The 22,427-nt window shown below is 36.3% G+C and overlaps 1 protein-coding gene across 3 annotated transcripts; it reads right to left on the reverse strand.

The window, feature by feature from the left end:
- Positions 1-414: 414 nt before the first annotated feature.
- RCHY1 (ring finger and CHY zinc finger domain containing 1) lies at positions 415-22,390 on the reverse strand. Of its 3 annotated transcripts, XR_006964233.1 has the most exons (10): positions 22,191-22,390; positions 16,361-16,480; positions 16,022-16,137; positions 6,134-6,212; positions 4,510-4,554; positions 4,345-4,403; positions 4,229-4,255; positions 3,250-3,370; positions 2,809-2,902; positions 1,002-1,089 (listed from the first exon to the last, which is right to left on the reverse strand). XR_006964233.1 is itself a non-coding variant. In XM_047090490.1 (9 exons), exons 1-9 carry the CDS (start codon positions 22,287-22,289, stop codon positions 961-963), a joined length of 795 nt encoding a protein of 264 aa, XP_046946446.1. In that variant the 5' UTR covers positions 22,290-22,387; the 3' UTR covers positions 415-960. The 3 variants fall into 3 exon arrangements, 2 of the variants coding, with proteins under 2 accessions (XP_046946446.1, XP_046946447.1); XM_047090490.1 differs by lacking the exon at positions 2,809-2,902 and having other exon boundaries at positions 415-1,089; positions 22,191-22,387; XM_047090491.1 differs by lacking the exons at positions 2,809-2,902; positions 16,361-16,480 and having other exon boundaries at positions 415-1,089; positions 22,191-22,387.
- Positions 22,391-22,427: the final 37 nt, after the last annotated feature.

Here is a 22,427-nt window from a genome sequence, read left to right on the forward strand (position 1 = left end):
AAAAAAAAAAAGGGAAAAGCTAGTCATGAGGCACCACCACGAGGGCAGGGACTTTTGTCTTGCTCACTGTTGTCTCCACAACCATCTAGAACCTTACCCAGCACATAGTAGTTGGACACTAACTACTTGCTGACTGGATTAATCACTCTTCGAAGAAATAATTCCGGGAAACCAAAACAAAATTATTTTCAATGTTAATGGTTTTTCTTAAGGCTTGGAAGAGTTCTACTGTTTTATATTTTTTCCAACTACTCTAATGGAAGAGTACTTCAAAAGAAAGAAAAGAGGTTTTCTACAGAAATATATAATACATATATGTGTATGCATATTTGTATTTATAGACAGAATTATATATGACTACATTGCCCAAACTAAGCCAAAAATAGATAAACTTGGAAAAAACTTTCTATAAAACACTGTTTCAATATAATTTTATTAGCAGTTATTACATCAAAATTCACATTTATAGGATCCAAAGGACTGTCTTAGAAAATTCTAAAGTATATGTAATAAGATTTCAACAGTAAGATACAACATATTCTCATTATAGCACAGCCCTTAAAAAGTCAAGAATAATACTGAGAAGTAAGTGCAGTTCTATCAAGAACTAGAAATGAATTCTGCGTGCAGAGTGTCACTTAAAGCGAAGTTCCATGAAAGTATAACATACTTCTATGGATGTGAATTTCAGTGGCAAACATCATTGGCTTCCAAACTGACACTAAAGGAATTTCCAATCAAAACACAAGCACAGTGGCTTTCATCCAATATAGAGCTATGACAATTCTACAAAGAGACCCTGAATCCTTAAGTACTTGTAGTATGATTTTTTGCTGTGACACTAGTACAAAACACATCAACTCTAATGCATAGATTCTGACACATTATGACAACAGAATACTAAAGATAGCCTTTTCCTAGATCAGAAAATGCTGAGTTTTCCAGTGTAATAAATGCTGGTCATTGCTGATCTAGTGAAATTCTACATCCTCCAGCTTGAGCAGTATTGTAAGATTCACAAATATTACATTTCATGCCTAATATATGGAACTGGACAGTAGATCTCCCATTGCAATCATTGCAGAGAATCTGAAAAGTGAAGAGAATTCAAATTAAGTATATTAAACCTTATAGATACAAAGTGGCATTGTCTGCCCATAACAATTCCTCAAAAATCATACTGAAGAACTGAAACACATATAGGTAAGTCTAAACATTTCCCCAAATAGAAATGTCTTTTATTTATTTTCTGAAAATTCTAAGAGGGCTACAAGGTAGCTTTGAATTTAGAAAATGAAAGTGTAAATTTGAGTCAAGAAGTCTTATTTTAAAACTGTTCCCAAATAGTATATAAATAGTACTGAGCATAAAATTTAACATAGGCATTATCAGATTGACAACTATATTTACAGTTCAAAACAACATACATGATTTCATTATTCTTCCTTGACACTTGCAAAATTATCTTAGTTAATAAAATCTTTACGCTTATAATATTTTTTTGCTTATTCTTTAGGTTTAATACACTAAGCTGTCAATCTTCTATGCCTCAAAAATAAAGTCCAAAGAAGCAGTTCTTAAAATTTAGTTAAAAAATAAAAGGTTTCGGCTCATCCCTAAAATGACAGTAAGAGGGGCACCTGGGTGGCTCAGTAGGTTGAGCGGCCGACTTTGGCTCAGGTCAAGATCTCACAGCTCGAAGGCTTGTGAGTTCAAGCCCCACATCAGGCTCTGTGCTGACAGCTCAGCGCTTGGAGCCTGCTTCAGATTCTGTGTCTCCCTCTCACTCTGCCCTCCCCTGCTCATGCTCTGTCTCTCTCTCAAAATAAGTAAACAAAATAAACAATAAATAAATAAATAAATAAATAAATAAATAAAATGACAGTAAGATATCACTTGAGAATTAATCTCTTCTAACACAACGATCCCAAAAAATAAAAAAGGTGTTAACCTGAAAACAGATCAACGCATTAGTATGTAAGAAAAGCATTAGCTTTAGAATACTCATACCTGTTTTCTTAAATTCCACATGAGTGAAATCATAACAGTATTTGTCTTTCTCTGACTGACCTATTTCACTTAGCATAATACATTCTAGCTCCACCCACATCTTTGCAAATGGCAAGATTTCATTCTTTTTGATGACTAATATATGTGGAATTTAAGAAACAGAACAGATGAACATATAGGAAGGGGTAGGGGGGATGGGGAAGAAAGGGAAACAAAGCACAAGAGACCCTTAACAACAGAGAACAAACCGAGCGTTGATGGAGGGACATGGGTGGGGGGTGGACTGGATGGGTGATAGGTACTAAAAAGGGCACTTGTGGAGAGCATTGGGTGTTGTATTTAAGTGATAAATCACTGAATTCTACTCTTGAAACCATTGCATGATATGTTTACTAAAATTTAAAAATAAATAAGATTAAAAAAATAGAATAGTCATACCATAGTAAATAGAACACTTCCAAGTTTGTTCAAAATTCTAATTTGGAATACAATCTGAATGTAGAAGGATTAGTGGTTGCCTAGAGCTAGGGGATTGGGGAATTACTGCTAAAGGGTATGGGATTTCTTTGGGGGGCAATATCCTAAAATTGACAGTGGCTGATGTTTGTACAACTCCAAGAATATACTAAAAAGCACTGAATTGCACACTTTAAATGGATGAGTTACACGGCATATAAATTATATCTCAATAAAGCTGTTATTTGAAAAAATGACCTACATGGAACAAAGCACACTGAAGCCTCTAGTAAAACATCACATAATTACCAATTAGTATTCCAAAAGCAATCCTTCATTTACCTTACTAACAATTCAATTATCCACATGAATAAAAAGGGTAACGAACATTAAAAACAAAAAGTAATCTTCTTCAGAAATCAACAAATACATATGCCTGAAATAAAATTTAAAATAATTAGAAATAAAGCATCATTAAAAACATCAGACCAGTAATTCACCTCCACACCATTACATGACTGGCTCTGACAAGTAATACGTAAATAATTCAGAATAAAGTTTCTGCCTGCCATCTAGTGTTGGGAAGAATTGCATAAAGGTATTCTTAGAATTTTTTTGGTCTGGTCCTTTGAATTTAAAATTTATATTTTGTCCTTCCCATTAATCATCACATTGGTGTTTCTGCCAAAGCAGTATTTTTTAGACAGATTTGAGCAAAAAGGCAAAAATAAACAAGAACATCAACTAGGAACCTGAAAAGTTTTAAGCATTGATCGTACTCACATCCACAGTCATGTTCTGATATTCTGATGGCATAGGAGTCTGTGCTACCTCATCATCCAGCTGTCTCCAGTACCTAGTCATATCTAAAGCAGAGTGCATACATAATGGACATCTGTAGCCTCTAGAAGAAACAGAGAGGTTATTTTCCAAACATTTAACAAGGAGTATATCAACTCAGGTATACAAGAGGATGCATGCTAATTGGTACATAAACCATCCAAAACAGAGCATTATTCTGAATTTTAAGATGATCAGTAGATCCATGGTATTTTTTAAACCTACTCTTTTTCCTCAGCTCTCTAAAATTAGAAGGAATCAGCCCGTATTCTTTGTAGAATATCAATATATTTTAAAAGCCAATTAAGCTACTTTCTAACTAAATGACCTCAATTCCTTAATATATTCAGGCAACTTAGATCATATTATTTTCTCTCTAAACATTCTGAAAAAGTTCCCTTCTATCTGGCTCTTATATTAAATTAAAATTTCTGCTTATGAAAATACATTTACACAGTCTCTTCTATCCTAACTACTCTCATCTCATTGTAACATCCTTTCCCCATAATAAAGTTTCTGCTTTAGATAATCTTGTTACCAGCTTTCTTTGCAGATGATTATCCTGGGCCAATATACTGACCTAACAGGATTCTGAGTGACAATACCTCAGCAATCTTACAATGCTATAGATTGCCTCTGGTAGAGCCCATGCCTCCTGTTAAGCAAGGCCAGAAAATAAGAGTCTCTTGAAATGAGGGATGAGATAAGGCATACTGCAGACATGGGGGAAAAGGTGCAGTCCTACATACACAAGACGCTTTGCCCAGTTTACCACTATGCATTTACCCTGCCCATCTCAACATAAATATGTCACGCCCGACACAGTGTGAGGAACAGAGCTGGCCCACTTCCACATCCCCGAAAAAATAATAAATCAGCATCTTACAATAATTAATTTTTAAAAATCCCATCAAACACTCACTCTTTCAACATTTCTTCATAACACGTTCTGAAAAAAATATATAACATTGTTTCAGTAAAACAAACACTATCTCCACTATTTTCAATTTTGAGAGAAAAAACACAAAATTCCTTTACCTATGTAAAAGATGTCCACACGGCAAGACATGAGCAACAACACGGGATGTGTGAATGTCCTGTAAAGGAAATAAATGTTAGTGCCTGCATGAAGACAATATAAACATCCACATATCTTAAATTCAACAGGGAATATTTCCAAAGCAAATGATATTTTAAGCTTACCTCCAAACATATTGGACAATTCTGCCGGGAAACATTTTCAATACACTGTTTAAAAGAAAAACTCAAATTACTAAAAACTTAACTAAATGGAAATGACAAACAGATTTACTAATAAAAACAATAAAGGAAACAACACTACTAACTTACTAAAGATAATAATTAACAATACATGTTTCTTATATGTCAGATAAGAACTGAACAGCTAACTCACATAACTATTTCAGGCTTTGCACATTACCTGAAACAATGAAATTGCTCAGTATATCTTAATTGTTCAAATTATCTTCATTTTACACATAAGGAAAATCAGTGAATCAAGATTTACCAAAGATGCAGAGACAATAACTTTTGGAATCTATTTTATATGTGTTTTGCTCCAAAGTAAACTACTTAATAATATCGATAATGGTAAGAGTTCATATTCTTGAAATTTACTACATGTCATATACTAAGTACATTACCTGCATTAGCTCAGTTAAGTCCCACAACTCTAAATGAAACAGGTACATTACCCCATTTTACAGATGAGGTATTTGAGGCCTAGAGAAGCTAAATAACTTCCAAAGTCATTTGCCAATAAGAAGTGGAACGGTTTTTGAACTCCAACAGGCAGCCTCCAGTGTCAGAGTTCCTAACTTGACAAGACAGTGTATGATTAAATGGGGGAAGGTAAGGGGAAGCGCCACGCCATGGATGATGCCCAGGTTTTTTAAGTAAGCACCTGAGTACATGATAGGACCATTTACTAAAATACAGACAATAAGAAATAACTGAGAAACAAGACAAAGATACCACAAGAGAAAATGTGTATATAGCTTTTGAAAGATAACACGGCTATCACCCCAACTCAAATCTGTAAAACCAAACTCAGTCTTTTATCTCCAGCAAATTTACAATCTATTTATCCAGTACCTTAAAAGCAAGGGCTAAAAACCTTGGGAGTCTTTACTCAGCCCCATTCTTTTTCCCTTATTCATTGTCACCATATCCCAAATGTTCATTATTCATCTCAATTTATCTTAATACTTGACTATTTTAGGCTAGTTATTATCTAGTACCTATTTTTAAAAAACCCTCATTAATGTTAACTATACTGGAATTAAAATTTTTTAAATTTTAAAAATCATTAGTCTCTCTGTTCTGTGATGTTTATTAGATTTTTTTCTAAATAATGAAAAATAATTTTAAAGGAACTGGTATCATGATATAATTACTATATCCAAATTAAAAATATTTCTAACTATGAAAGAAAACCCAAAAATATTTTCTGAATTTTCTTGGAATGCTGTTACATTGCTATTTCTTCTGTACTGTGCATTTTCACTTATTCTTAAAACCAGTATCAATGAGAAGAATCCATTACTAACTTACTTAGAAGTTGTCAACAGTATGCTAATAACTGATATAAGTATTCTTACACACTATGAAGAAGAAAAAGAACTGTAGATCAGATATTCTGAGGCATAGATCTGAGGACACCTACTTAATACTGCTTAAGAATAAAAAGCAACAGAGTTGTACTTGGTAATATCTGAAATTAGCATGCTTCCAAACATATTAGGATTTAAGCTAGTTTTCAAACACAATACAATATTTTTTAAATTACACAAACTTAGTTATATACCTTGTGCTTTCCTTGGAGATTCATAGCTAGACATAAGTTACATTTCAAACAATGGAAAAAATCTTCCTTTGGACCAATCCTAAAAATACATGTGAAAGTCAAAAGATTAGATTCATTTTTACAGAATGGTATCTATCCAAGTCTTTTTTCCTACAAAAATCTACACACACACACACACCCTTTGGGCTTTATTTTTTACATAAATGGATTCTTTCTCTATATCCTGTTCTCTGACTTTTTCTTCACTTAACAACATATCCTGAAGATTATTCTATGTCTGTCTATACAGAACCACTTCATTCCTCTTCATAATTACATAGTATTACATAGTATGGATAGACCATATTTTTTAAAGTATTCCCTTATATAATTTACTATCTTTAGTTAATACGATGATATAAAATACCTATCTTTATACAAACATCACTTAGTCTATCTGTTGATAATCTTTTATAAGATTTCTAAAAGTTAAACTATGGGTACTGAGGGTACTGCACCACTGGTTTTGATACTGACAAAACGACCTCCAAAAAGACAATACTAAATTATACCCGCACTAACCATGTATGACTGCATTCCCTGCACCCTACTGAACACTGGTTACCTATATGATAGACAAATACAAGACGTCATTTTAATTTGCGTTTCTCAGATTATGAGACAGGAAATATATATATATTTTTTTTAAATGTTTATTTATTTTTGAGACAGAGAGAGACAGAGCATGAACAGGGGAGGGGCAGAGAGAGAGGGAGACACAGAATCAGAAACAGGCTCCAGGCTCTGAGCCATCAGCCCAGAGCCTGACGCAGGGCTCGAACTCACGGACCGCGAGATCGTGACCTGGCTGAAGTCGGACGCTTAACCGACTGCGCCACCCAGGCGCCCCAGGAAATATATTTTAATGTTTATGAACCATGTGGATTTCTACTGTAGATTGCCTGTCCATGTGCTCTTTTCATTCTTCTGCTAGGGTATTTGTCTTTTACCATTTTAAAGCAGCTGTTTATATATCCTGAATATTAACCTTTTTCATTTGTATACTTACAATTTTCTGGTGTGTGACCAAGATTATCTTGATTTACATATTTTGTCATACAGCCATTTTAATTCTATGTATTAAAAAGCCATTGATATTTTCTTTTATGGCTTATGCTTCTAACTCTTATTTAGGAAAGACTTTTGAAACCTCTAGGTCACAAATATATATATACCTCTAATACTTATGGCTTTTAATTTTTATATTTTTCTTTTATCCATTTGAAATGTAAAGAGATATGACAAAGAGAAATTGCTAGTTGTCCCCAAATTTTTATTTTCCCCTTCTTACACAACAACAGAACACTCAGGCACAGGGCTGTCCTGAATAAAGACTACTTGCAACTTCTCTGGAGGTTGTGAACAGAAGAGATAAACGAAAATTCTGTGTTACGTCCTTAAAAGGAAAGCTCAACAAACCCTAAACACAAGCAACATGAAAAAAAACTCTATCATGGATCATCATAATCAAACTGCTCAAAACCAAAGATAAAATCTTAAAAGCAGCCCGGGGGGGGGGGGGGGAGGTGGGGGGAAGACTTTATAGTGGAACAAAAAGAGGATGACACCAGATCTCTCACTGGGAACAATGCAGAATGTATACCCACAAAATACGGCAGAGCAACATTCGGTCAGCCTAGAATTCTATATCCGACAAAAATATCTTTCAAAAATGAAAGTAAAATGAAGAGGTTTCAAACATACAAAAACCAGGAGACTCCGTTTAAACAAAAACAGTCAACTTGGCATCAGTACATAGTCACAGTTAGAGGTGACCTGGCAGACTCTGCAGCAGTGTCTCTCAAACTTCACCTCAACACACAGTAAATATTTTTACATCTTGACCCAGTTCTCCCATCATTTACACATATACACACACACTCAAAATGCTAATGAGAGTTCCACATAACAGTACTTATCCTTACCATGTATTTATCTCTTTTTTATTCTTTTCTTTAAAACAGTGGCAGGGACTAACTAGATTTGCTTCCGTTTAAAATAACTACTCTAAATAATATAACCTTTTCACTTCCATCCTCAACTCCAGTCTCTATCTGTCCCACCCCCTCACTCCATCCTTTCACTGCCTTTTCTTAGGCTTGGCTATTTATTTATTTCTACCCAGACCATTCTGATCTATTCAGCCTCGGCCTATCTCTGTTAAAACTTTACTGAAACATTCCTAAAATTAAGACCACTCCAATCCCTATAATCGGACAAACTCTCTAGCAGTGATTGCTTATTAAGCCCATTCTTCCACAAACAGAATAGAAATTTAAGAACAAGAATCATGCCTTCTATACTCTAGTGCTCTACACATGACAAAGATTGGTCTGATGCTTATTTAATAATTTGCAGAAATGTGAAAACGCACATCCTTCTCTTACAGCATCATCTTATTAGATGTTATATTTCCCCAAATGTAGTTACAAACTTATATCTTCTTAAACTTTAAAAGTAATCCTCATTATTTAAAACATATAAAACCCAGAAGAACATGAACCAACAAATATACCAACAAATACCTTAAATCACTCATGATCACAGCACTCATGGATAACTATTGCTAATATTTTGGTATGTATAATATCCTGACAGATAATTTTTATGAATCATTTCCCAATCCCTAAATATCATTTAAGAGCATTACTTTTGATATGGGCTTGCAAATTAACAATCTCCCAAACATACAGGTTGTTTTTCATTTTTCACTATTATACTTATTGGTACAAGACTTATACTACACAGAAATCTTGGTACATATCTCTATTTCCTTGGGATAATCTCCTAAAAATGGAATTATATAGTCAAAGGGATGAAACATTTTTTTAGATCAGAAATCAGAACACCAAAACCACATCTGTTATATCATACTCTCATGGTAAGTATCATGGTGCTTATCTAATAACACTAAGAAATTTTATTGTCCCATTTATTAAAAAAAAAAAAAAAGCTCATTCTAGTACATTTCAGTAAGGATATATGTACCTTCTGCCAAAAAATTCAGTATTGGATGTCTGCCCCTAATTAAAGAAAAACTGAAATCCTATCTTTTAGGGCACATCACTCTTTAAGAGAATTACCGCCACACTCAAAAGATTACCTAACTATCATGAAGCTATTTTAAAATATAAAATCAGGAATAACATATCACTAACTCTAAGCAGTACTGATTTCCTTACAGTGATTACTGCCTAAAGACAATAATCGTCAAGCTCATACCTCCAGACCAGAGCCAAGCCTAGAGGTGCCTTAAGCGCCAAGCACGAGAAATCAGATCACCCTTGCCTTGCAGCTTTGTTTAATAAACTAAAAGCAATAACTGAGTTTCATAATATACTGAAGACAAAAAATACTTGTCTTTAATATCCAAAAGAGGACTCACTGTAAAAGATTATCAAAGAAGGTTAGCTACAAAGTGAAAAGATTGTTATTTATGCAAATATATAAGAACTCATACATTCAAATGACATGATTTTTTTTAATGTTACCATGAGAGGGTAGAGTTTCCAAAAACACTGCTATTGCAAAAACATTTTTTAGGGGGTATAGCTCAGTGGTAGAGCATTTGACTGCAAAAACATTTTTTAACCTGTCTTTTGATATTTTTGTTGTTTAAAAAAATAGTCATTATCTGATGGTCATATGTCATTTCTGACTAAACACAGTATATGCCAATCTTATTTAATAGAGTTTGCTCCCAATATCTTTTAACAATCTGAAAAAAAAAATGAAGATGAACAGCTCTGAAAATCCCCAAGGGGGGGGTTGAATTTTCAGTGTGCCACTGGCACTCTGAAAGAACTGTACAAAGATGTTTCAAAGACGGGTGGGGCCTGAGTAGCTCATTCAATTAAGCCTCAGACTTCAGCTCAGGTCATGATATTGCAGTTTACAAAGTTCAAGCCCTATGTCGGACTCTGCGCTGACAGCTCAGAGACTGGAGCCTGCTTCAGACTCTGTGTCTCCCTCTCTCTCTGCCCCTCCCCAACTCACACACTCTGTTTCTCTCAAAAATAAATATTTTTTTAAAAAAAGATGTTTCAAATATTTTTGAGCAATGACAACAGACATAATGCCACCTAAAATACCTACTTGAAGTGATAACAATCCTTTAAAACACATACCATAGATGAATGGCCTCACTCAAAAAAAATGAACAATGTATTTCAAATGAAAAAAACAAACAAACATGGATTCTTCATCTAGTCATTCAATAAGGACTTCAATTCACAGTATTTTGTTACATGAACCTAAACCATCCCATTTTGCTAAAAAGATGTGTGACAGTGTTCTTCCATCTTTTATTATGTTCGTACACCAAAATTTACTCAATATGGCTGAGTAAAATGGACAAATGTTGAAGTATGTGCCTAAAGTATTTGGAAGAGAATAGATGATGTAAAAATTGAAAAAATTCACAGGACTGACATTCTAGTAGGGATTTATAAATCTAAAAATAAAAAATATTTTGTTATATTGGAACTAAAATGATGGCCACCTTTAAATACAAGGTTTCAAAAACACTGAATTTGGCAATGCATAGACACAAGTAAGGATAAGCCAGAATCTTACTAGTGATGTATCTGAGATCTGGAATCAATATTACATTTTGATGGTACAAGTGTAAGAAGAACCAAAAGTAATTACAAGCTAGAACCTATTAGAACTATATCTAAAACCTAGAATCAGTTATTAACAAGATAGACATGTGCCAGATTCATGACAAGTGACCAGTGAATAGTTACAGTCAAGGGATATTGTCAAATTTAGTACATATCTTTTCAAAACTAGAAAAATATGGAATCAAAATTTGGATTTACAATGTTTAAATTCTTATTAAAATTTCCAATGAAGTTGTTTTTTACTGCCTTTATTCTTACTTCTATCATAATAATATACATAACAAAATATTTATTCTGTTATTTTAAAAGGTTTTAAAAACATACTTAGACGGTAAATGTTGATGACAAATTTTCCTCACATACAGAAAGGAATCATAACACCAAAAACATTCTGCTTAAGATGCACAGCCTACACATTACGAGCACACACTGTGTACATGGTACTCTCAGGTATAAAAATTTAAACTTTTGAAAATACCTTGATCTCATGAAGCTTAATATTACCAGGTATAGGAATTTAAAATTTGAAAATATCTTAACTTCACAAAGCTTAATGTATACAGGGTAGTATGAGATATGTATCCTGCAGTCTCAACAACTTGAGTCAACAAATTAACTATAAAATTTATTGATTCCTTTATTGTAATAGTGGTAATTAAAAGCTGTGTGCAGATCTGGCATACAAAATAACTCTGTACAACAGTGAAAATCAACTGGAGCTCATGAATCAAATAGGAGAAACCCTAGAAACAAGGCTCTGTTTCAAAAAAAAAAAAAAAAAAGCCACAGAAAAATAAACATAGCATGAGTTAAAAAAAATAAGCAAAACTAAACATATATTGTAAACTTCCACTCCACAATGGATACAATAGCTTGTACAGGACCAAAGCTCCCACTGAGAACTACAAAGTCTGGATTCAAAGAAAACAAGCAATTTAAAAGCAGAAAAAAAAAAAAAAAAAAAAAATCAACAAAGGGCTTAAAGGGTCAATATTCCAGACAGAAGGGAAATACACTGAGAAAAATCCAACAGTCCCTGCTTCATCCTCCTTGGGGGACTTGCAGATCCTAAACTATACTGTCAGAAGCAAACAAGCTAAGCAGCAGGCAGCAGGTAAGAGGATATGAAACCACACAAACCCTCTGGCAATTTCTCGGCTAGGGAGGCAAAAAACTGGGAGCCCAGATCCCATTACAAGAGTTGCCCTGATAAACTTTAAATCAAGACCCCTGAGGAAACATGTGCTAGGAGCCTGTGTTAGGGAAAACAAAAAAGAACAGGAATATAAATAAAACTTGGCCTCTAATCATCTCAATCTTTACTTATTTATTTTTTAATGTTTATTTTTGAGAGAGAGAGAGTACAAGCAGGGGAGGGGCAGAGAGAGAGGAAGACACAGAATCCAAAGCAGGTTCCAGGCTCTGAGCTGTCAGCACAGGGCCCAATGCAGGGCTCGAATTCACGAACCATGAGATCATGACCTGAGCAAGTCGGGACACTTAACCACCTGAGCCACCCAGGCATCCCATAATCATCTCAATCTTTAACTGGATTAGTAGGATCTGGCTCTACATGAACTGCTTGCCAAAAGAAAATTCTCTTTGGAGAATAATAAATAGCATTCAATTTTGTCCAACAACCAACTAAAAACAATATCAAGCATGCCAAAAGGCAGAACTAAAGAACCAAACACCAAAGGAGGAAAAACAGAAAACAGAACTGACCCACAAATAATCAACATATTGGAGTTATCAGACCCTGCCTTTAAATGACCAGTGATTAATATGTTGAAAGAAGAAAAAAAAATTTTTTTCACCTGAAAAAATTAGAACTACAAACGACGGGGGTGGAGGTGGGGTGGGAAATTCAATGTAAATTCTATAATTTTAAGAAAAAAAACCCTAAAATTAAAAACTCAACAGGTTAAATAGCAGATTCAACACAGTATGACAGACACATCAGTAGGAACTAGCCAATTTAAGCATGAAGGGACAAGAGATAAATACAGAAAAAAAGAAAAATGTAAGAGACATATGGGACAGTGAAAAGGTCTACACCTAAAGTCCCAGAAGGGGCCAAGAGCAAGAGGCAGAAACATTATCTGAAGAAACACTGGCCAAGAATATTTCAAAACTAACAGAAGACATCAAGCCATAGATTTAAGAAATTCTACAAACTGCCAGCCAGATAAGTATCTCACACACCTGGACACATCATGGAAAAACTAAAAACCAACAACCTGAGGGGGGCACCTGGGTGGCTCAGTCGGTTGAGCGTCCAACTTCGGCTCAGGTCACGATGTCATGGTTCGTGGGTTTGAGCCCTGCATCAGGTTCTGTGGTGACAGCTCAGAGCCTGAAGCCTGCTTACGATTCTGTATACCTCTTTCTCTGTCCCTCCCCTGCTCGTTTGCGCAGGCTCTCTCTCTCTCTCAAAAATAAATAAACGTTAAAAAAAAAACCTGAAAACATTAAGAGGGGGATAAAAGATTGCCCTCAAAGAGGCACTAATAATCCTGACAGGCTATTTCTGAAACAGAAACCATGGCACCAGAATATTTTTAAAGTGCAAAAAGAAAGTAATTCTATACTCAGCAAAGACAAAATTTTAAAATGAAAATAAAGACATTTTCAGAGAAACGAAAAACTGACGGAATCTGTCACCAGCAGAGCCTCACTGGAAGTATTAATAAAAAGAATTCCTGAAGCCAAAGGAAAATAATCCTGAAGATGAAAGAAATGCAGACAGGCAAGAAGAGCAACAGAAATGGTAAATATGTAGGTAAATGTAAGAGAATACTGTTTGAAACAATGTCTTACAGAGTTTAAAATATCATAGATTAAAAGACATGACAAGTACACGTAAAGCCTGTTAGTTAAGGTTCTTACACTGTCCAGAAATGATAAATGCATTACTCTAGTAAGCCAAGGACGTATAATTTCTAAGATAACTACCAAGAGAATAATGGAAGAATATATCTCTAATAAGTTTATAGAGAATAAAAATGAAACTTAAAACACGGGGCATCTGGGTGGCTCAGTCGGTTAAGTGGCCAACTCTTGATTTCAGCTCAGGACATGATCTCATGGTTTGAGGGTTCAAGCCCACATCATGCTCTGCACTGACAGTGCAGAGCCTGCTTGGGATTCATTCTCTCTCTCTCTCTCTCTCTCTCTCTCTCTCTCAATTCCTCCCTCCCTCCCTGCTCCACCCCTGCTCACATTCTCCCTCAAAATAAAACAATAAACTTTAAAAAATATTTAAAAAATAAAGTAAAATAGAAAAATTGCCGATTAATCCATAAGAAGGCAAGCGAGGAGACGGAAAAAAAGATAAATACTAAGGGGATAGAAAATACTAAACTTGTCGACTAAACTGTAAAATTGTACATTTAAAATTTATATATACAATTATATTAATAAGACTAAATATGCTAATTAAAAGACAGCTTTTATTAAACTGAATAAAAAATTCAACTACATTCTGCATACAAGCTACATGCCTTAAATGTAAGCATACAAAATGTTTGGGATAAAAAAATAAAAAGGGGGGCACCTGAGTGGCTCAGTCGGTGAAGTGTCCAACTTCAGCTCGAGTCATGATCTCCTGGTTTGTGACTCTGATCCCCGCATCGGGCTCTCTGTTGTCTGCAAGAGCCTACTTTGGATCCTGTCTCCCTCTTTCTGCCCCTCCCCCACTCTCCCTTGGTCTCTCAAGAATGAATGAATGAATGAAAAGAGACATACATGCAAAAACTAATCAAAAGAAAGCTGATATAGATACAGTAGCTCTTAAGGCAGAAAATATAACTAAAGATAAAAAGAGACAATGATAAATCAATCACAAAGGAAAACAGAACAATTCTATGTAAATACATAAAATATATTAACACCTTAAAATATATAAAACAAAACACAAAAGAGCATTTACTATAGGATCCCCAAAGCTCAAGAGAGTAGTTACCTTCAGAGGAGTGTATTTATTGACTTGTAGGGGGCATGAGAGAGGCTACTACAGTGCTATGAACGTTCCATTTTTTGATCTGGGTAGTGATTAAAAAAATGTTTTCATAAGTAAATTCATAAGATTGTTTATGACTTCTACATCTTTTGGTATGTTTGTTATCCTTCCTTAAAAACAAACTACATAAAAGCAAGTGATTTAAAATATTCTAGACAGTGGTTACGGAAGAAGACTGATATGGAACACCTGGAGCTTCTACAGTATTGGTAACAGTTTTCTTTTGTTAAGTAGGCTTCTTGCCCAGCACAGAACCCCAACGCAGGGCTTGAACTCACCACGAGATCAAGACCTGAGCTGAGATAAAGAGTCAAGATGCTTAACCAACTGAGCCACCCAGGAGATCAAGACCTGAGGTGAGATAAAGAGTCAAGACGCTTAACCAACTGAGCCACCCAGGTGCCCTGGAAACATTCTATTTCTTAAATTGAGTGGCTGAGTTATTGTATTAGTATAGTTTACAACAGGGGTGCCTGGGAGGCTCAGACGGTTAAGGATCTGACTCTTGAGTTCAGCACAGGTCAAGGTCTTATGGTTTGTGGGATCAAGCCCCACATTGGGCCCTGCACTGACAGTGCTGAGCTTGCTTGGGACTGCATATGCACGCTGTCTCTCAAAATAAACGTTTTTTTAGAAAGTATAAGTTTATAATGTACACAACATTACATATATGTTTTTGTATGTAATGCTCAAAAATTTTTGGAAAGAAAAAAATTCCTATATGACAACATGTCTGTAGTAGCTTGTCAGTGGGAGACTGGACTGTAGCTTATTTTTATTCTTTCTACTTTCTCATATTTTCCAATTTTTATAAAATCATCCTATACTTTCTGATAATGTTTTTAAAAACTAATTGTAAAAAAAAAAGAAAACTCTACCCTAATTTTCTATTTCAGCTGCCCACAAAACACATTATATAAAAGCATATTTTACATCCAAAAGTTACAATTTAAATAGCCACACAATAGTTGATGGGCTAATTAAATGATTACTACAAAAGAGGCATGAAAATATTTTTCAGAATAACGGAAATGTTTTTTATCCTGACTGTATTAGTAACACAGCTATATATATTTGTCAAACTTACTAGACATTTAAATCAAAGGCATTTTATTAGATGCAAGTTATATCCCAATAAAGATTTTAAAAACTATTATTGCCCAGGTACATTAGAATAGGAAAAGAACATTTTACATACAGTACCTACAAATTCCACAGTTTTCACAATGATACTGCTTCTTGTCTTTGTCAAAAAGATGGCATATACTGCAATAATATTCTCCAAACAATGTGCTACATTCTTCACAAGTCTGTTGGGCCTAAAACAGATACATGTAATTAAAAATTGGACTAAATTTATCAAAACATTTTGTATTATCATTTAAATATCCAGTTTGTTACAGTATATGCAGATTTTTACAAGGTTTTAAACATTTAAATCAAAGATATTGCTTAGAATTAAAGAAGTCACTTGCAATACCAATTTTTTTAAGCCACCTTAACATTATTTAAAAAGAAAATAGAAATGTGGTAAAATCTTACGTGTTGGATTTTTTCACAGTTTATGCACTGCACTTCCTTTACTTTAAAGCGATCTAGCTGATGATCTTCATTGTTATCATGACACAACCGACAAGTATAAAGTTTGTCACAACAAGGTGCCTAATGCCCAAGGGGGAAAAAAAGTTATAAAAAGAGAAAAACAAGTTTGCAATACAAAAAAAAAAAAAAAATTTTCTTCCTCCTCCTCCTGGAACAAGGTCAAAGAATACAACCAATGGATTCGTTTGTAAACTAATCCTAAACATAACTTTTCACTGTTTCTTAGCATATTTTAATTATTCCCTTCAACATCTATGTCTGTATTAAGTTGAACATAATCTGGTCCTTAAAGATAAAGGAATCATGAAGAATGGAAATCCCTAGACTGAAGAACTAATCTCACAATACCCTAAACTCATTCTCAGCCTTAAAAGCAGGCAGGCAATTTCTTCTTAGACATTTCCAGATAAATTCACTTACCTACTTAACCCCTTAAACATTAAATATCATAAAGATTATATATATTTTAATTTGCTTGTGTTTATTAATCATCAACTATATGTTTGATATTTCAGAGGATGCAATAAATGTAAGAGATAGTCGTTGTTTTCAAGAGTAGCAGACTAGCAAAATCTATTCTCTCCTTCCCAGACACAATTGCCCAGCTTTATTACAATTCCCAGCTTTCTTTGATTTCAGCTGTGGCCAAATGACTAAGTTCTTACCAAAAGAATACAAGCAGAAATCAGTGCCACTCTTGGGCCTGAGTATTATGAAACTGGGCATGCCTCCTCCTCCACGCTCCCTTTCTCCTTTCCATCAGATGAAACCTGGACATAGCAGCAATCCACCTGCTGACTGTATGCCCTAAAGCAGGGCAAAATACAGTGGGGAAAACTTGTCCTGAAGTGATCATGTGGAACAGTCTTATTACCAAACTGGATAATTAACCTTGAAATTGTTAGGTGGGAATAAATTCTATTCTTTAACCTACATTACTGATGGGCCTTTTTGTTACCATTAGTAACTTAGCTTTATCCTAAATAGTATAGCACACCAAAAAAAGTTTCCAAGCCAGTAAGCTCACCCCATAGTTTCCAGTATACTGTGACCTTCCAGATCCACTCATTTCTGAAGATCTTACACCATAATTTACCACAATACAGTTCATTCCTTAAAGATTTTAACACTTAACTGGTACCCTTTCTCTCCCAACACTACTCTTGTCCTACATCTTAGTGATCTGCACATCCACCACTATAACCCTTCCAATACCATGAACTCTCAATTCCTTGACTTTCTTACTTCCAATGACCTTGTCCTCCAACCCTCCTCAGCCACATATTCTCAAGGTCATACCAAAGAACAGTGGTTCTCAAATGTTTTGGTCTCAGGACCTCTTTACACTCTTAAAAATTATTGGGGCGCCTGGGTGGCGCAGTCGGTTAAGCGTCCGACTTCAGCCAGGTCACGATCTCGCGGTCCGGGAGTTCGAGCCCCGCGTCGGGCTCTGGGCTGATGGCTCAGAGCTTGGAGCCTGTTTCCGATTCTGTGTCTCCCTCTCTCTCTGCCCCTCCCCCGTTCATGCTCTGTCTCTCTCTGTCCCCAAAATAAATAAACGTTGAAAAAAAAAAATTATTGAGGATCGGAGTGTCTGGGTGGCTCTGTCTGTTAAGCATCTATCTGACTCTTGGTTTCAGCTCAGGTCACAATCTCACTGTTTTGTGAGTTCGAGCACCCTACCACCCCTACTTTGGGTCGCTGATAGTGTGGAGCCTGCTTGGGATTTTCTGTCTCCCTCCCTCTCTGCCACTCCCCCACTCATGCTGTCTCAGTCTCTCGAAATAAACTTTAAAAAAATTACTGATAATCTCAAAGAGCTTTTGATTATGTGAATTATATCTGACACCATATTATAAAATTGAAAGGTTTTTTAAATATTTATTACTTCTTTTAAAAATAATAGTAATGAACCCATTACATGTTAACATAAATAACATTATTTTAATGAAATAACTACTTTCTCCCAAAATAAATGAATTCTCATTTCTGCTTCTGTATTCGGTTTAAGTATATGAAGAAACTTTGGCCTTCCACAGATATGTAGTTGGAAAAAGGAGTATTTTAACAGCCTTTGCAAGAATACTCATCTCTGATACTACAACAAAACTCAACAATTCATAAATCATTAGTTGTAACACGGACTCTGAAATTGTATGTGAACTTTTCTCCGCTACGTCAAAATCCATTGATCTATCTTGCACTCTGACTGGATCTTTTACCCACACATTGGTCATTTGGAAAATATCAGTTCACTGAGTTCTATAGCTCTTTCAAATGTTCACAAATTTTCCATGCAAGATAAAAAAAAAAAAAATCTTGCTTGTTAATATCACTACCGATCTCATCAGAAAAGTCTTTAGGTACTGGGACACTTTCAAGCTTACAGAGAATAATCCAAGTTTTCCAAAATTCTAATTTTGGGGCACCTGGGTGGCTCGGTCTGTTAAGTATCCAACTTAGGCTCAGGTCACGATCTTGCGGTCCATTAGTTTGAGCCCCGCGTCGGTCTATGTGCTGACAGCTCAGATCCGGGAGCCTGCTTTGGATTCTGTGTCTCCCTCTCTCTCTCTCTGTCCCTCCCCCACTCACACTCTGTGTCTCTCTCTCTCAAAAACAAACATTTAAAAAAAGTTTTAGGGGCACCTGGGTGGCTCAGTCGGTTGAGAGTCCAACTTCAGCTCAGGTCATGATCTCGTGGTTTGTGAGTTCAAGCCCCGTGTAAGGCTCTGTGCTGACAGCTCAGAGCCTGGAGCCTGCTTCAGATTCTGTGTGTGTGTGTGTCTCTCTCTCTCTGCCCCTCCCCCACTCACACTCTGTCTCTCTCTCCTTCAAAAATAAATAAACATTAAAAAAATTTTTTTTTAAATTTTAATTCTAATTCTTACATGACAGCTTGAATTTTATTACTGTCAATGATCTTCCTTGCAATGACAGTTTCACTTCTCTCCTTTTCAAAAAAATGTCCACCAAATACTCAAATTTGAAAAGCTAGATTTCAAGTAAGAAATGTTCCACAAGAAAGCTACTAGTTCAGTGCACAATCCAATTGCATAAGAACTTTCCTCACAATGACCATCTAATTTTAGTTTGCAGTTCTTGATGAAAACATCCCATTTCATCAAACATGTAAAAAACATGTAAAAAGACATGTATTCAAGAGCTGAGATTTTATACAATTTTATCAATGACATTCTTAAGTGAAACTGGCTTTTTTTTTTTTTTTTTTAATTATAGGTGTAGCACAGGTCAGTGCCACTGTCTTCATTTTGCTAGGGTGCCAGCAATTTTAATCACCACTTTTGCATACACTGAGAAAGAATACATCTTATTATTAGAAAGTAGTTTTGACCTAAAAGGGCCTCAGGAATCACAGGGTGAGGGGTCCATTCACCACACTTTGAGAACCACTGCTCTAAGCAACTGAATCTTGTTTCTATCTTAATTTCAAGCATGCAATTCTCTAATCACTACTTCCTCTCTTCCCAACTCACTTCAATTCTTCCCTTGCACATACTCTAGTTCCTTCCTTCTCTCTTCCTCTACATACCTAACCAAAACCCCAAGTCTGGTTAAATCCAATTATCTCCTGTATAGGAACAGCTAGATATAGCTGAAGAAAAGGGACCACTGGTCTCACTTCTAAGTCAAAATCACTAATAAAATATGAGTTTTTACTATACTTCCCTAGTTGACTCCCTCATTCTTCTACAATCTAGGACCTAAAATCTGTGTGATTATTTCACATCTCTTTCTTTACAGCTTTTCCTCCACCCTTACACTCTGCTGATACCTTGCTTACTTCACTACGAAAATAGAAATAATCAAAAGAAAACATCCTACCACAAACTCTATCAACCAACCTACTTGCAAATGTACCTAATACTCTGTCCTCTGTTCCATGTTTTTACATAAGGCCAACTCTTCCACTTGTGCACTGGATCCCATCTTTTCTTTGATTACTCAAGGGCAGTAAGTGCTCCTACAGTTTTCTCTTTCCCTCCTGCATTAAAAATGTTCTCACTTTACTGAGTCATTTCCAAGAGTACAAAAACATGCTGCAATACCTCCCATTTTAAAGATTAAAAAAAAAAAAATCTCATGATTCTAAATCTCACAGCAACCAGAGTTGTTGTTTTTGGGTTTGTTTTTTTTTTTTTTGGTGGTTTGTTTTTTTGTGCTCTTTCGCAACAAAACTCCAAGAATTGTCTATAAAGACTATTTCCAGGGGCACCTGGGTGGCTCAGGTCATGATCTCACGGTTTGTGGGTTTGAGCCCGGCATTGGGCTGTGTGCTGACAGCTCGGAGCCTGGAGCCTGCTTCTGATTCTGTCTCCCTCTCTCTCTGCTCCTCCCCCACTCATGCTCTGTCTCTGTCTCAGAAATAAATAAACATTAAAAAAAAATTTAAGATTTCCAGTTTAACTACTCTCTCTCTCTCTCTCTCTCTCTCTCTCTCTCTCTCTCTCTCTCTCACCCACTCCAATCAGGCTCTGTCCCAATCTCTCCACTGAAACTTCTCTTGTCAAGATCACCAGGGACCTCCTCATCCAATTTAAAGTTCAATTTTCAGTTCTTATCTTACTCAAACAACAGCATTTGATTTAGTTGATTACTTCCTCCTTAAAACTCTTCACTTGGCTTTTAGTATTTAAGGAAGGAGCAAGAGCGGGCAAAAAGTATTTGATACTCAGGGTCAAGTATCTAAACTCTATGAAACTCAGACATATTTATGTAGTTTCTTGGGGGAAAGGGCCAAAATGTTGAATTCAGTTCTAATCATCAAGTTTCAAACAGTAACAACATATCAGTCAGTGGAAATGGAATCAGAAGGACAGCCTTCAATTTGCTTACACAACACTTGGTGAATGACTTTGAAAAAGCTTCATCCAGTGCCGTGGAGGAACTTCACCAAGCCTGGCCTAAAAGAAGGCTTTAAGTGGTCTTTACAGGCCTCATACTTTTTTATGAAACAGTAACTCTATCAGCCCTACTGTACAAATGGAGCACCTGCTCAAAAGCACTGAGCTATCAAGGGGCAGCGCTATGACTTGTGGGTAGGGCTGTGGGACTCCAAAGCTCACGCTTTCTTAAAATCTTCAAACTGCTTCTTGCAACAACAACAAAATCAGGAAACTCTGAGCGGGTGCCCATTTAAAAAGTTCTAGAGTGACCAGCAATTTTCCTCAAAGTAAACGGCAAAAACAAGAATATATGTACAGTAGGCACTTTCCTACACATAATCTCCTATTTAGTGGCAATCACACGGCTGGCTTTCCATGTCACAAAAGCATTTTCTCCTCGGCAGCCTGAGGTTCACTCACCGACTCTAAAATGAAGCTGGCGAGCGGTAAAACTGTTACTACAGTAGCTGAAATCGTATTCCGATTCTCCACTCGCTTACTCCTCTTTCATTACTTCATCACACACCTGAAAGTCATCCTGGGGAAAAGCCGGCCCAGGCCCGACGCTGCCTCAGTCTACTTCCAGTAGCAAAAGACTAAACCCGTTGATACAGCGACTGATGTGCAAGCCTCGGCTCTTCCCAAGCAAAAAGGACTTTGCTTACAAAGTAAGACAAGAGTACGGGTGCGGCCTGTGGTCGCCCTGCCAAAACGTTCTCTACAGCGGGAACCCAGTTCGAGGTGGAGGAGGGATCCTGACAAACAGCTTAGCCTCTAACTTCAGCCCAAGCCTAATCGCCTGGCCCACTCCGCCCCCGCCCGACCCGGCGGCAGCCTGTATGGGAAGAGCCCATTGAAGTCATCACCTTCAGGAGACATCCTCTGTCATAGTGCTTGCAGCCCCGCCGCCCTTGCTTTTGACCGCGGGCGCCATCTTCCCGCGCCGAGGCCGCCATCTCCTCCATCTCCCCTCAAACTCCACGGACCCTACCCCCAGGATGAAAACCACGCCCAGAGAAGTAGCGTCACTAGCGCACCCCCTCTTGGTCACAGCAGCCAGCCGAGCTGATATGGCGGCTCAGCACGTGACCCGGGGCAGCCGG

Source organism: Lynx rufus, unplaced genomic scaffold (assembly GCF_022079265.1).
Source record: "Lynx rufus isolate CCGP_SWC_20201006 ecotype Redwood Valley unplaced genomic scaffold, mLynRuf1.p SCAF_3, whole genome shotgun sequence".
Lineage (NCBI taxonomy): Eukaryota > Metazoa > Chordata > Mammalia > Carnivora > Felidae > Lynx > Lynx rufus.

Excerpts from the sequence above, each read along its gene's own strand:
- RCHY1 (XM_047090490.1), bottom strand. The coding sequence starts at position 22,289 with ATGGAGGAGATGGCGGCCTCGGCGCGGGAAGATGGCGCCCGCGGTCAA. Across the intron at positions 6,213-16,021 it reads GAAAACTGTGGAATTTGTAG|GATTGGTCCAAAGGAAGATT; the intron begins GTACTGTATGTA and ends ATGTATTTTTAG. Across the intron at positions 4,404-4,509 it reads ATTGTCCAATATGTTTGGAG|GACATTCACACATCCCGTGT; the intron begins GTAAGCTTAAAA and ends TTTCCTTTACAG.